General features: G+C 39.2%; 1 protein-coding gene across 1 annotated transcript in view; it reads left to right on the plus strand.

Moving 5' to 3' along the window:
- Window positions 1-16,059, plus strand: part of SDK1 (sidekick cell adhesion molecule 1) — a 1,163,851-nt gene that overhangs the window by 1,088,570 nt on the left and 59,222 nt on the right. Inside the window, 3 exon segments of the mRNA XM_078152930.1 lie at window positions 3,431-3,546; window positions 7,235-7,421; window positions 11,458-11,595. Coding sequence (XP_078009056.1) covers window positions 3,431-3,546; window positions 7,235-7,421; window positions 11,458-11,595 — 441 coding nt within the window.

Genomic DNA, 16,059 nt, shown 5'->3' on the forward strand with positions numbered 1-16,059 from the left:
CTTTATTTTTGAAAAACAGGATCCTTAGACGGGAATGAAGTATCTGATCTTTTCTTAGCAATTGGAGTCCACACCAGTGTCTGCTGTGAATGCCATCCAACAGCTAGCTAATATCCAACAACAATCAGTGAACTAATGTATATTAGTTTCTATTTCCAACCAAATTATTTATTCATTTAACTTATGGCTGACTTCCTCACTGGGGGCTGTGAGTATGTTGAAATGGTTTTGGGTGAGGCTGGCAAAATACTAATTCAAATGAAACCTTTTACCACAAACTAGTCAAAAATATATAAGAGTGGGAGTTAGGTTGTCTGACAGGCCAGGGCATGGTGACTACCACAAAATTGGGGATAAGTAAGTAAGTAAGCATTCACAGCTAGATCCCTTCAACTATTTGGTAATTTTAGGTTGGGTAATTCTGTGCATTCTTTAAATTTGAGATTGCATTCAATGAATTTGTATTATGTAAGAAGTAGCTGTTTTTTAAAGTAAAATTAATTCCTCTTTGAGTTCTGGGTGTACCTTAACAGTATTTTCTCTGTAAAAACACATCTTTGACAAAACATTATTCATAGAATCATAGATTTAGCGTTAGAAGGGTTCTCAGAGGCCATCTAGTCCAAACCCTTCATTTTAGAGATGGAGTACCTGAGACTCAGAAAATTAAGTAACTTGGCCAAGGTTGTACAGGTAATGATTAGATCCCAGATTTGAACCCAGTTCCTCTAACACACCCAATCTATCACATTTACCACTTCCCCATGCTGCATTAGGGGACCTTTAAGTTCCAAAGCTAGAATCTTCAATATATGTCTTAGATTAACCTAGTGTTATGCCAGGCAAATAAAAGCATTTAATAAATGATTATTGAATGAATGCATTGGTCAAAGTTTAGTTTAATAGGGTCTTAAACATTATGATGAGGTTTGGTTTTAGCATATTATTAATATTATTGTGAAGCCAAGCTTCTTGGGCAACATTATTCGAGATTTGTCTCTACTTGACAAGACTTCTATTTTTGGGTTAGAGAGACTGCTGCTAGGAGACATGAATGACTTAAGGCCAACATACTGTAAGTAATGCTGTTCATGGGGTAGGATCATCAACTGTGACATGAAGTATACAGCTAAGGTCTCACTCTTGAACCTTAACCTTTTCATTTCACCTTCAAAAGTGGTTTCTGTGCAATTTCCCAATCGGCATACGTCGATTATTTTTGAACTGAGATGCTTTTAAAAAAAAATTTCACGCATTTTAAAAAGCGTTTCAAGCTGATATTTGTGTTCCTTGCACAGCAAATGTTAAGTCAGTAGAACAAAGAGATTACAACTCATAGTACACTTGATCAATTCTAAATTAAACACAATTTACAATTAAACAAGGACAGCATTTGGAGCTCTACATAGTGGTGCCTTCTTTAGATTTCAGTTCACGTGTCCTCCTGTCAGGGAAGGAAACTGGCAGTTTTCACAATCCAACTAATAAATCTCAAAGCTAACAAACTTTTCTCTCTTTATGCATATGTCTTTTCCCAACTTGTGCCATTGTCCAAAAAATCCTTGTCACCTGCTCCAGTTTTATGGTAGCTCTGAAAGGCTCTGATTCGGCCTGATGCTCCAGAGCTGGGAGCTGTCAGTTCAGAGGTAGGCTTGCTGGGACAGACACAACTTGGAGAAAAATACCAGGGGGCTTCCACAGGATCATCTGTAGGTCCCTAAGAGGACCAGCCAGTGTCTTGCTTCCCAGCAAGGAGATGGAGTTCATTCCAACACCTCCAAAGAAGAGTCCAATTCTAGTTTTCCTTGCTCCAGACCCATCTCACATATTTGGCAGTGTCACTGAAGGGGAACTTTAGACAAAATAATGCACAAACAGTTTTAACAGAGTACTCGGGTAATGGCCATATTCAATTTTGCCTTTCGCATTTTAATTGTACAACAGTAATTTTGCGATAGAGTTGCCGATGGCAAACATGCAAAAGACATTAACTTTATTTATGTTTTGGATTATTAATGTGGCTGTTAAAATACCTCCAGTTAGTTTTGATTGAATTGTTTTTTTTGTGCGATTCTGTTGTTTAATGGAGCGGTAAATAAGAATTTTTGATAATGAGCTTGAGCATCTGTCACAACAACCTGGCGCGGGTTATTAACATTTCCATTAACGGCAGGGTGGGCAGTGATAATATGGAAACCACACAGTTAGAACAAAATAAATAGTTGGTGTCAGGCTGAGTGGGTGTTAATTACTATTTTATTTTATAACCTGGGGTGGGGGACTAAAAAAGATTTTTTGGGAGGGAGGTTGTGGGGAGAGAGTGACTTATGAAGGTCATTCTCTCTAGAGAAAGCCTCTCCAGAGAAACAGATAAGCTAGGCTATCTCCTCTGGCCAGTGAATGTTTTATCGCTTCTATTTACAATCTATAAACAGACACAGAATAAAAAGGCAACCCTCATAGGCACTAGGGACAGAGGCGGCAGGAGGAAGAAGAGTGGTGCAGCTTTCTACCTAGCCTTTCCAGGGCCAGTGTGGGAAATAGTAGCAGGGATGCTGAACTTTTGCCTCTGAAAAGGCACTGAAGGCTGCAAAGAAATATGTCCAGTGTCCATACTCATCAGTTTCTCAGCTCAGGAATGGATTTTATTTGGGCAGGAAGGAGTATTTTTGTGGGGGCCCAGGAGGAAGTAAAGATTACATGCAGTCATGAGTGGCACCAAGCAAATAAGACCAAAGAAAAGAGAGTTGTCTGATATGAAAGAGCCTAGAATAGAACTTTGCCTGTATTAGCAAAATGTAATGAGAAGAAACATTCTTTAAAAACATAAATGCATTTACTTCCCATTTTATGGTGATTGGCTTGTGCTTCAGAATGGTTGTGAGGTGATTTGCTCCTGATTCTCTTTCAATCAATCACCTCTTCATTTTTGCATAGGAAATTCAGCCCTAGTGACATAAAAACAATATTCCAACAGCCCTCCTCCCTCAGGGTGGCAGAGTAGGCAGGTAGAAGAATGAATTTGTCTTCGGAAATTAGAAAATGAAATTGCCCCCCAGAGGAAAATTTCAAATGATTAGCTCTGAAGTCTGAAAGGAAAGGACTTTGGAAGTTTGTTTCTACCATTGCCTTTCTGGGAACAACATGGTGAACTGTATTGTTTTGTATCCTGTCTGGCCTTATCTGGATAGAACCGAGAATATGGGCTTCAGAGAAATGTAACTGGTGTTTATTCAGCTTGTATTGTGCGTTTATTTGGAATTTCAGTAGGGGAGGGTGAGATAGTTTCAAAGCTGGTTATCTTGCTTAGCTTGTATAGAAACCAATAGGAATCCAGACACAAACATGAATGAAGGAGTGGCTCCCTTTCTGGTCCTGTGTCTGATTACATTTCTCCTTTAATTCTCTTTCTTTTCTTTTCTTTCCCTAGCACCAGCAATGGCTCCACAGAACATACAGGTGAACCCTCTCACAGCAAGTCAGCTGGAAGTCACATGGGACCCACCTCCTGTGGAGAGTCAAAATGGAATCATACAAGGATACAAGGCAATACCTCCTTATGGCTTTAGCTGTCCTCCTTTTATTGTCCCCCACCCCCCAAAAATGGTCATGTTCATTTCCTTTATCCATAAATAACCTAGGAGATTATAGTGTTTAAACTCTGGCCCTTGTTATAGCACTACAATCACCTCAGTTTACTTTTCTGTTTGTTTTCTCCTCAACAAATGGGTATAATACTACAGCTCGTCCCAAAAGGAATTTTTGTTGTTGTTTTGTTTTCCGGTTAAAATTATAAGACAAACTTCAGCCTAGGAAGCATTTTCTAGGTTACCCCAAAATTAGAATAGAATAATAGATACAGATAATCTGTATTGCTTCCCCAGGATAGTCCCATGGCAAGGAAGCAATTGCCCAAACAAACCTAAGGCACTACAAATGCCCGTGGGATGGGGTAGAGAACCCTGATTCTGCTCCCACTGTGAGGATCATAAAGTGGCTTCATTGAGGGTGCTAGAGAAGGGGCATGGCTATGTGGAGGAGAAGAAAGAGTAACTGGGAGTCAGGACACCTTGGTTCTCATTCTGGGTGTTGCTAACAAATTTTGTGACCTTTAACAAGTCACTTCATGTCCCTGGGCTTCATTTATAAAAGGAGAGGGTTAAAATAGTTATGGCATCAAAGTTCTTCAATTTTTCATTTGATAGATACTACCTAAGTGGAGTAAAAGAGAGAAGTCCTCCCATTTACCATACAAACCAAACAAACCAGAATACTTGCTGAACATGGAGTCAGGAAGACCAGAGTTCAAATATGGCCTTAGATACTTACTAACTAGCTGTGAGACTCTGGACAAGTCACTTAACCTTTTTCTACCTCAGTTGTGTCATCTGTAAAATGGGGATAATAATAGCACCTACCTCCCAAGGTCATTGTGATGATATAATGAGATGATATTTCTAAAATGCTTTGCAAACCTGAAAGTGTTATATAAATGCTAACTATTATTGTTATCACTATTTTTATTAGCTAATTCAAATAGTAGAAAGAACTAATAAAGTTGTTCCATTTTTAAGAATGTATCACCCAGAAAATACAAGATCCCTCTAGATCAAGTACTCTGGGTCTGATGAAAGTTTCAAGATTTTGACTTGAGGAAGCAAATGCCCAGGCATTTTCTGCAAGAAGAAGAAAAAAAGAAAGAAACAGATAAATTCTCCAGTTCTAGAATTAATGTCCTGTTCTGGTCCATTGGAGACTCAGTTTATCAGCCACAAGGATCTGTGGGCTAGCCTGCCCTAATGAATATTGGGCCAATTAAATGTCCATTTAAAATGATTTTTGTAGGTATTTTATGAAAATTAATACCTTCCTCCATCAAAGAGCTGTTAAGTTGATTAATGAGGTAATGTACAACAAAGTACTTTGAGCTTTGTGTTTGGAGGAAAGGTGCTATTTGTGTGTGTGCAAAATATGCTTCTAATTTCCTTAATGAGAAAGACATTGAACCTGGATATTGATCTTGAGTTAGAGAGCCTTACATTACAAAGGCACCCCATTTGGCCACGTCGCTGAGAAAGGACTAGATTGCACTGCTCAGGGTAGAAATAAGCAATCCTAGTTTACCAGTGGATGCTTCTGCCTTGCTCTCCCCTGGCAAGTCTATATGCTAAGCAATAGAAGATAACCCAATAGGAACATTCTGGTACTACTACTTGGCAGTTTTCTTTAGTGTGTAGGTAGCTGCTTTGATAATCTGGCTTGAGTTTGAATCCATGAAGCCAAGGTGAAGCTTGGGATTGGCCTTGCCTTCAAATATCCCAGTTAGAATTGGCCAAGGATAGACATTTTCTAGCCAACAGAGTCTATGGAGTACCATTGGCACCAGTTGTAGCAGAATCCTCTCTGAGCTTCCTTCCTTGGGTGTTTGGTTGATCATGATCAGATGAAGGCTGTAAGAGAGGCAATGGTATACAAGGGAAAGACTGGAATCTTTCCCATATTAGCACTTGAGCTTTGGTTCTTCATCCATGCTTTTTTTGGTCTAAATTGTTTTGAGAAAGCTAATTGAAATGGGATAACCTTTAACAAAAGATGAAGCTGAGTGAAGGGTTAGATGTTTTGCCCAAGATTAGAGGATTCAGGCAAAGGTTAAAAGACAGTCCAAAAGAAGGGTCTGCCCACCACTTACATGTTTGGATGCTGAGCAGAGCTAGACCCTTTTTCTGAAAAAGACCATGGAAGAAGTTAATGATAAATAGCACTCGATTATATAAGAAACAACAATCTCTTTTTAAGCCAGGTCTTCTGGCTAAAATATAACGCTCTTGTTACTATAAATAAATGCACATCTCCCATCAAAAAATTAACCCCTAAGGATAAAATGCCTTGCCCTTTAAATTAAGAAAATCTCAAATTCTAAATTATTTCTTTAGAAATGTTAATAAATAATTCCCTTTGGTTCTGTGGGCATCAATGCCAACAACAAGTTGCAGGAACTCAGAAGTAGCCTTACTGCCTTTTAAAAATAATTTCTAACTTAAAAATCTCTTTTCTCTCCCACCTTCCCCCACCCCAGAAAAGAAGAAAAACAAACCACTTGAAACAGTTATGCATATGCTTAGGCAAACAAATGCCTACATTGTCCATGACCTAGAAACATATGTCTTAGTCTATAACCTGATGGTTATACCTCATGGTTCATCATAGGTCCTCTGGAATCATGGTTGGTCATTGCATCAATCAGTATTCTTGAGCCTTTTAAATGTGTTTGTCTTTATAGTGTTATCATTGTTCTAGTTATGCTCATTTAACTCTGCATCAATTCATCTAAGTCTTCCTAGATTTTTGACTTAATTTTTCTTACAATTAATGAAAATCTACCTTTTCTACACCGAACCTCCATACCCCTCCCCCACATACACCCCAGTGAAAAATAAAGGAAAACAAAGTCCTTGTGACAAATATACAGTCAAGCAAAACAAATTCCCACATTGGTGATGTCCCAAAAAGTATTTGCCTCAGTCTACACTCTGAGTCCAATACCTTCCTATTAGAGGATAGGTAACATGTTTTGTGATGAGTGTTCTATGGCCATAATGATTCTCAAGTCCTGACAATGGCCCTACTTGCTCATGTATGGCAGCGTTCCTTCAGGGAGACATCCAGACTAGAGCATCTCAAATACTGACAATTCTCAGTAGAATGGCCTTGTATTTATATTTGGATCATTTTAATTTGGGAATCAGTAGTTCTCATGGCAAGATCTGGATATATCTGTTCAACAATTCAGTGTCTATTAATGTGCAAGCCAGGAAGACCTGAGTTCAAATCCCACTTCTGACACATACTTCTGGGTGACTCCAGACATTTCACTTTACCAATGAATTCCCTTTGCCAGTGAAATCACAGGTCTAGTTAATATTCCTATCCCTCTATTATAAAACAGTGTAAAGCTTCAGGGTTAGGAGGCCCTCGGTTCCAGTTCTGTCTCTGACATATCCCGGCTGTATGAACCTAGGCAACTTCCTAAGACTATAACATATAGAGCATATGTTGATCTGCAATAGTATGAGGAGTTTCCTTATCAGGAATTTCTTATGCTAATGAAATCATGGTTGGGGAGGCGTGAGAGGGGAATGTATGAAGTATACCCCCTTTTAATGTGAAGTGAGAGGCAGATTAGTTCAGCCTTCTCTTCAAACTCTCTTTTACCCACTCTTTCTCTTCCTAACAGATTTATTACTGGGAGGCAGACAGTCAGAATGAAACTGAAAATATGAAGGTCCTTTTTCTGCCAGAGACTGTGGTCAAGCTGAAAAACCTGACCAGTCACACGAAATACCTGGTCAGCATATCTGCCTTCAATGCAGCTGGAGATGGGCCCAAGAGTGAACCCAGACAGGGTAGAACACAGCAAGCTGGTAGGAGGGAATTTTCCTTCTTGAAAAGTTTGGGTAGAACATTTGGAGAGGATGATCCTATATCCTCTTTGTGTGAATATGTAGGGTGGGATTTTAGGTATGTTCATATAGCTTTGCAAATTGATTTCCAAACCCACTGTAGGACAGATGCTGTGAACTTGTAAATATTACTTAGACAACCTTGAGAAGCAGGTAAGACAAAGAAAGGATGCTTTGGTGCAAACTTAGCCTATACCCCACAGTTCTCTAATAAAGCATACAACAAAATAAAACTATTAACACAAATACCTTGACCAATGCTATTTCCCAGTTAACATACTTAATACATTATAACCAACCTGTGCTGTAACATCGTCTCGCTACTCTCCTTTTCATAACTTTGATTTAAAAATGTATTGGGAAATTTTGTTTCAAGGCATTCATTTCTAACATTATTTCCGTGGAACTAATTGCTTCTATATAATGTGTGTGGGTTTTTTTTTCCTTTTTTAAAAAAAGGTGTTTTATTAATGCTTTTCCCTTTTACACCATAGTCATTTCTGAATATATCCCATCCTCAACCAATGAGCTCTCTGGCAATTAAGAAAAACAGTTAAGCAAAACAGATTGATTCAATATTAATGTCTGACAGTGTATATAACACAGTGTATATATCTTTAGTCTCTCACACACACACCCAACCCCTATCTTTATTGAAAGGTGGGAGGTATTTTCATCAAATCAATGAATGACAATAAGTAGCATATCCCTGTTCAACAACCATGTTATTTATTTCTGACTCAGTCTGGTCCTGTATTCTCACCTGATCTCTCAGAGTGTATCTTCTAGGTGTTTAGGAAATATATGTTTTTCCAGATGTTTAAGAGCTATCTATTTCCTCTCAGTCATATAGGAAACCAACCTCCTCCAACTCCTCTATTTTTTTCATAACAATTTTTCTGTTTGGACCATCACTTTCCCTCTGACTTAACTTCCATTTACCTCATCTTCTGGCTCTTGAGAAGTTGTATCACATCTAGTTCCCAGACAAAGACATGTGTTTCCATTAGTTCAAGCTAACCATTGTGGCTCACCACTTCCCCTGAAGACCCTGAATGACTTAATGTTGCCACAGATTAACATTAGAGTCAGTTTCTCTCTCTCTCTCTCTCTCTCTCTCTCTCTCTCTCTCTCTCTCTCTCTCTCTCTCTCTCTCTCTCTCTCTCTCTCACTGTGTTCAGATATTTTGATCTAACTGTCCTGTCCTCCCTCTAACTGTTTAAGAGGAAACCTGAACCCCACATACCTCAAAGTTGACAAAAATGCTATTTGGTCTGCAGCATATATGCTATTCTAATCCACCCTTATTTCCTAATACCATCCTTATTTCTCATCTCAATTCCCTTTTCCTCTCACAATCTCCCCAGTACACTTGGCTAAAATAATATGAGCATCTGTCTACATTAAAAAATTGAATTCTAAGACAAATGTACATTTCTTTCCAAACTGCAAAAGGGGACCATAGAATGGTAGGAAAGGTACACGCATTTGGTTAAGCCTAGTTCACGATTCCCTAAGCTTACCCTGTTTTCTTTTAGGCCCTAGGCATGGAAACCAGCACTTATTTTCATATCTGCCACATTAACTATTTTAGGGTGTTGAGTTACTCTTCAGTAAGTCTGTGATTAATGCCAGAATCTAGCCTCAAAGGCTCCCTTTAAAGACTTGTAAAGACAATGTATCAACTGCCTTTGAGGGCTCTTTTAGCTGGCATCCCTGGCCTTCAACTTGAGACTGCTCTGTGCTTGCTTCTGACCCAATAATTCTCATTCCCCCCCTTTGTATAGACTATTGGTTTGGACAACATCAGGCTCCTTCTCTCTTCTTCCAAACTGACCTCTCAGCTTCTAAATAACAACGGCTTTGGCTGTAAGATTCTACTTTGTCTCATACCTGATGTACAAGTATATTAGGTACATCCTAATGTACCCAAAAGAGGAAGCTAGGTGACTCAGTGGATAGAGCAATAGGCCGAAGACCTGGGTTTAAATATGACCTCAGGCACTTATTAGCTATGTGACCCTGGGTGAGTCACTTAACCTCTGTTTGCCTTAATTGACGGTAGAAGGAAATGGCAAACCACTGCAGTATCTTTGCCAAGAAAACTCCATTGTAATATTGGCATGCTATGGTCAGCCTTTGGCATATCTCACTTAAAACCAAAGAGCCTTTGGTATCAGGAAAAACTTCAAAAACTAATTAGGAGCTAACAAGACTTTTTGTGGGAAAAGGATGATCCAAATTTTGAAAAATAGAAGAAGCTACTGATGACTTCATCTGGCAATGGATTGCAATCTCCATATGCGTCAAGCAATGTGATATGGCAGCCAAAGAAAGTAATATCTCAAAGCAGAGTGGCAGTATTCCTGTTGTACCCCAACCTGATCAGACCACTTTTGAGGAGGGACTTTAATAAACTGGAGAGTATCCAGAAGATGGCAATGAGGACCTCAAAGAACCTTGAGATCCTGCTAAGGTCAGGTGCGAGAGAAGACTTGGGGAAGGCGTGCTGGCTTAAAATATGTGAAGAGCTCTCATTTGGAAGAAGGATTTGGCTTGTTCCATTTGGCCCCGGGAGAGCAGCACCAGGAGCCATGGTGACAGCTACAAAGAGCCTAATTGAGGCATGAAATAAAGAAATCATGACATTAAGTAGAGTTATCCAAAAGGAAAATGGGTTTCTTTTGGAGGGAGTGGCTTCCCTTTGAATAGAATTCCTCCAGGAAACAGTGGGAGTCATTTGAAGGTGTTATTGCAGGTGTAGGGGGGAATTCTTATTTAGGTAAAGGTTTGACTTGATCTCAAAGGTACTTTCCAAGTCTAATGTTCTGTGAAACCTACCCCCTCTCTCAAAAAAAAATCATCTGGCCAATGCATCAGACAACTTACAGCTTCCTTTTAAAATGGGAATTATCCCCTGGAAATAAGTCATTCACACTTAAGTGAGAATGACTTTGGTTAGATGATCAGATGAATTTCCTTGTAACTCTCACCCTACAATATTAGGCAGTGGATTTCAATTTAGTAGTAGGAGATGAAGAAAATGAAGGATATTTTGCATCCTTGGTAGACTAAATGCCTTTAGGGAGTGCTACAATGGTGGTCTAGGGAAAGCATGAAGATACCAGGCACCAGGAGGAAAAGGGAGGACTCAGAGAAGAAAAAAGAAAAAAAAAGGTGATGGAAGAGAACTTAAAGACAAAACCTACTATTTCAGTTTGTTCAGGACTTTCACCTATCCCTTTTACCATTTCTCTTTTGGGGGTTGACGGGACTGTCCCCATCCCATCCACCACAAGTTGAGAAATCCTCCTTGAAACATGGAAATGGTTTCCTTATTTTCCTTCTATCTCTCTGGACAGAAGTGGAAACACTCTAACATGGCAGGAGACAGGCCTATTTGTTCTTGTGAGATTTCTGATCGAGTGGAAACTAGGGAGTATTGGGAGTTCGGCTGAGTCCATTTGTTGTCTTGAGATTTTCAACCCCACTGTGAGTGAGGAGGGATCAGGGTGAGCATACAAACCACAAGACCTAAATTGCTTAACTGTTTGTTGTTCATCCATCACTAATGCTTAAGCAGCACTCTTTTTTCCACCCCCACCCACACCTGGAATAGTAGAAATGAAATTCTCAGAAATTCTCAGTCATTAGGAAATGAAGCTGTCTCAGGAATTTCATCTTCTCTTTCCATCTATTATTCATTCTTCTACTTTTGTCATTTTCTCTCAAACTCTTTTGTGTTTTAACACTGCCATTTTCTCTTTGCTCCTCTTAGAGGGATCTGTGTTTCTGATTGCTCATAGGAAGGGCTATTGTGATCAATAAATCCTATTTTTCACCTTATGATACTTAGAATTTTACTGGGTGATAAAAAAATTCTTTATTTTCAGGGCATATATGTGTTTGTACATATAGATTTTGTTTATATATATATTACATATACGATACCTAAACTATCATTAATAAAAAGTCATTTTACTTAACTTTCTTTCAGCACCTGGTGCTCCCAGTTTCCTGGCATTCTCAGAAATAACTTCTACTACTCTTAACATTTCCTGGGGAGAACCAGTGGCAGCAAATGGTGTCCTGCAGGGTTATCGAGTGGTCTATGAGCCCTTAGCACCTGTCCAAGGTAAGACCAGCACTGGAGAAAATGACTAGCCTGTCTGGAACACTTGACTTCCCTCACTTCCCTTCTCTAAATGGGAATTAGCTTTCAGAGGCAACCTCAGTGAACTGCACTTTCTGGAACAATTTAGAGAAATGTTGGCCAATTAAAAGGAAAACTGAAAGAAAAAAAAATCTGAGTTGAGCTGTTTCCACATCACAATTAGTGGTTAAATGAGCATCTTAGTTTTAGCTATAATAATTTTCTGTAAGGGTCCTTTGTGACATTATCTGTTCATTTCTTTGTTGAATCATCACGTACTTCCCTGTTAACATTATTTTTCTCTTGTATTATTGTCTTATTTCACATGTTCATTTTTTGTTTCCCCTCCTAGGCTGTAAGTTCCTTGAGGGAATATTTATTTTTCTATTCCCCACAGTATCCCACATATAGTAGGTGCTCTATAAATATATATTGTGGGCTTGATTTGACCTCAGCTAGCACAGCCATAGCTTATAGGAAGTGTCCTCCAACTTCCGGAAGTCTCCAAGAATTATAAAAATTGCTTTGCCCTGCAGGCTTGGAGCTTCTGTGGTTATTGTGTCTAAGTATATAGTGTTTCATGGAACAACTTCCTGCCTTAGACTTCCAAGACCCGACTGATCTCTTTAAAAAATACAGTCCTGGAAGTTATTTGAGGGGACAGTTCTGCTGGTCCTGCTTATTCAATAGTGAATCTTTAACAAAAGTTATCAAAGAATTCTAAAGTCTCCATGGGGCACAATATTGCACCCATAGCCAATATACCCACCTTGATAAGATCACAGATATATGGGAATGTTGAAGGGAGCTTTGTGAGCTTACACAGCTAAATGGTTGTGAGAGCATTAGACAGTTATAACCAGAGTATAAAACAATTCCAAAAGCTACACTTGAAACATGCAAGTGGTTTTTACATGTAAAATCTGCACATGACTCTTTTGTCCCATCCTGATTGAAGTAAAGGACTGGATCTATTGACTAAGGATTCCATAAAGCTGGATTTGCATTATTTTTAGCTTTACAAAAACCTTCTGGAAATTGAATCCCATAGAAGTGTAAGCACCTTTTTTTAACCTTGCTCTCAGCCTTGAAAAAAAATAAATGTTTGCTTGCCAGGCAACGCCATTACCCTCCATCATTACCTGATCAGCAATGGAGAGTTTGGGAAACTGGATGTGTTTTCTTCTATTCTTTTTCCTGCACTTTGACACTACCGGAATTTCTGCTAGATTACTACAAAAGGCCCTCCACTCAGTCTCCCAGGGAGATGACCCAGCATGTCTAGTTGCACTCGTGTTATCAGTGTGGTGGCAAGTTGTTATATATGTGTCATGAAAAATAACCATGATTTGGAAAGTTGAATGACAAATGAGAGATCTTAGTATTAAATATCATATGTTCTACTTTTTTCAATGCCATTTCCAAATTCCTGCTAGATACAATTTCCCACCTCTCCCTACCCAGCAAACTGCAGACAGCAACTACAAATATACTAAACTAGCAAACAATCCACCAAGAAAACCTGGAAGGAATTTGAAGCCGTCTTAAAAATGAGCTTCGCAAATACAAGTTGAAGGAAGACTTACTCAGAAATTTTATATTCCAGGAAGATTGCTGATTATACATTTGAATGTCCAGCTTGGGCAGAATGATATCAGGTGGAGGCATTTTCAACTCTTTTCACGTGTAGTAAGGACATCGATCATGAGCATTGTCTCTTTTGTATGGAGAGTTGGTTTTTGTTAGCCTGAATTTTCTTGGCTTTTGCATCCAGCACACTGTGTTCTGAAATGAAAGTAATAGGGAAAATGACAGTTTTGCCTTCCCTTTTGGCAGCCTCTTAGCATAAACAGCATCTTTGGATCTCTATGTAATCAGGAAGAATAGGTGACCCAAATCCAAGGGTTGGGTTGGCATCTGAAGATGGAGATTTTTCAGGTTTTCCCAATACTTATTCATTCATATGTTTGCCCCCAGATTGTACCTTTGAGAAAGATGTTGCAGTAGTATACTATGTTCCTGGTCCTTGTAAGCCTAGGACATTTTTTATCACACTGTCAAATAAGCTGATAGATTACTACAGTAATGTAGAATTGTGCTGCCTAACATAAACTTTACTACAGACAGATAAAATACCTATATTCTATACCATGTGCCATTCTGATCCTCTGATCTTCAGCTTAGAGGGTTCTCAGTGGGCTGGGACCAGGAGTAGGGGAGAAGGAAGATCTGGGGATGAGAGGAGCCAGATATAGGGAGAAGGAGAAGTTTTTTAAGTTGCTAAGATTTAAGAAGGACATTTGCTAGTAAGAATTTTAAAACAATCAAAATATTCTTTATGCCAATGCATTCTATAAATGGATGATTAGAGAAAACTTGTGTAGAAGACGTATTCCTGCAAAGAGCACTGTATAGTGGTATAACCATTCAAATGTATTATAGGCAACTGTGCCTTCTTTCTCCAAGAGTTAGAGCTATTACCATGTTAGAGCAGATGAACCCATTAAAAGAACCAGTGGGTCTAGAAAACATGTCTAATGAGAGAGTGCAAACTTTATTAGGAAAATCCTAGGATCTCTGGTGAGGGATAAAACTCATCTGTAAGCATCCTTCCTTGATTCCTCAGAGTCACATATGGTCCTCCTGATTCCAATGGCTATTCCACGTCACTCCCAATTAGCCAAGGCTTACTTTTGTCATATGTCTCCCCTTCTCCCCCACCCTGCATAGTTCATTCTCTCAAGGGAGTAACGTAGTAACTCTGGCTAGTGAGAAAACAAGAGAACAGTGGATAACATTCAATTCAACAAACATCTAATGGAAAACAACTACATGCAAGGTTCTGTGGAAGATCCTAACAAATTCTTACCTCAAGGATCTTCTAGTCTATTAGAAATGATAAAACAAATGCATGGGTATAATACAATTTAAAATACAAATACAAAGAAGGAGGGAAAAGATCCATATCAAATCAAATCAAGTCAATTGGCATTTATGAAGTATATACCATATTCAAGGAACTATACCAAGCACTGAGGATACAAAAGAAAGGCAAAAAAATCATGCTTACCTGTAAGGAGCATATGTTCTAATGGATCAGACAACATGTTCATGCACTGAATATATCTAAGTAATTTGAAGGGAGAGCCATTAGCAGCTTGGGGGACTGGGAAAAAATTCCTGAAGAAAGTAGGATTTCAATGGAGTCCAAGGAAGAAGGGAGGGGTTATGAGAAATAGCCAATGCAAAGACAGAGAGGAGGAAGGTGGAGTGGTGTGTGCGAGGAGCTGCCAGTAGCTCAGTGTAGCTGGTTTGTAGAATGCATGGACAGAAGTCTAAAGGGTCAGAAGATTCCAAAGTTAGGAAGGGGACAGGTTATTAAGACCTTTAAATGTCACAGAACCAAAAGGCTGCTGCTCTCCCAGTTGACCACAAGGGAAGAGGACAAGTACAAGAGAAAAACTGAAGAAAATCTAGGTCTTAAAGTTTTGCCTATCCCCATTGGTCAGTGAAGTCACATGCTTCTAGCATGTTCCTTCTCTCTGAGGTGCAAAGCCTCTCCTCAGCTCCTCCCCTAAGAGTCAGGGGTAATATACGTGACTTTTATTTTGAACTCTGACAACACTGTAGGTCACTGGATGTACCATCCCTTTTCCAAGCATCATAGATTTAGAACTGAAAGGAACCCCCAAGGCCTTCTAGTCCAACCCCATTCTTTTACAGATGAGGAAACTGAGGCTCAGAGAGATTAATTGACTTGCCCAAGGTCACACAAGTAACTAAGCATCAGAAGTGCTTTGAACCCTGGTCCTTTGACTCCAGAGTCACTGCTCTCTCAATTATGCCACAGATGGCAACAGTTTTGAATCAAGAAGGTCTCACCCTATTCAGAATAAAAAGCTTCTCCCTCTATCTGTGACCAGCTGGGGACTCTCCTCTTCTGGCTAGAGGCAAATGAGGGAGGAGTAAGTTCCTCTATACCTTTTCCCTTAAAAGAACTGAAGGTATTAGTTGATGTCCCCAACAGAGTGAATAGAGTGAATAGGCAGAGTGAAATATAGAATTGGGCAATTATCTGGTGAATATGGTCATTGTGCACATCCCATCTGGAAAATAGCCTCCCCTCAGCTCTTTACTTCACCTGGATAAGCACAACCTATGTTCCTCACATGGACAACTTAAGGACCACTTGAGTTATCCATAAAGGCTAGCAGTGTTGTTGGCAGTCTGACTTTATGGCACAGCTATTTTTATGTTTCTTAAAATGTTTTAAACGGTAGTATTTTTATGTGATTGCACCCTGAAGCTTTGTAGTGCAGGGCACAGTTTAAAAATTGACTAAATAAATAAAATTCTGACATTCAGAGATGGGGAAGGCCTAACTAGCATTACCACATAGTGGGATAGAACTCACAAAAACTATGCATGGGGTATGTTATTGCTCTG

This window comes from Phascolarctos cinereus, unplaced genomic scaffold (genome assembly GCF_003287225.1).
Source record: "Phascolarctos cinereus isolate Bilbo 61053 unplaced genomic scaffold, phaCin_HiC Scaffold_4;HRSCAF=312, whole genome shotgun sequence".
NCBI lineage: Eukaryota > Metazoa > Chordata > Mammalia > Diprotodontia > Phascolarctidae > Phascolarctos > Phascolarctos cinereus.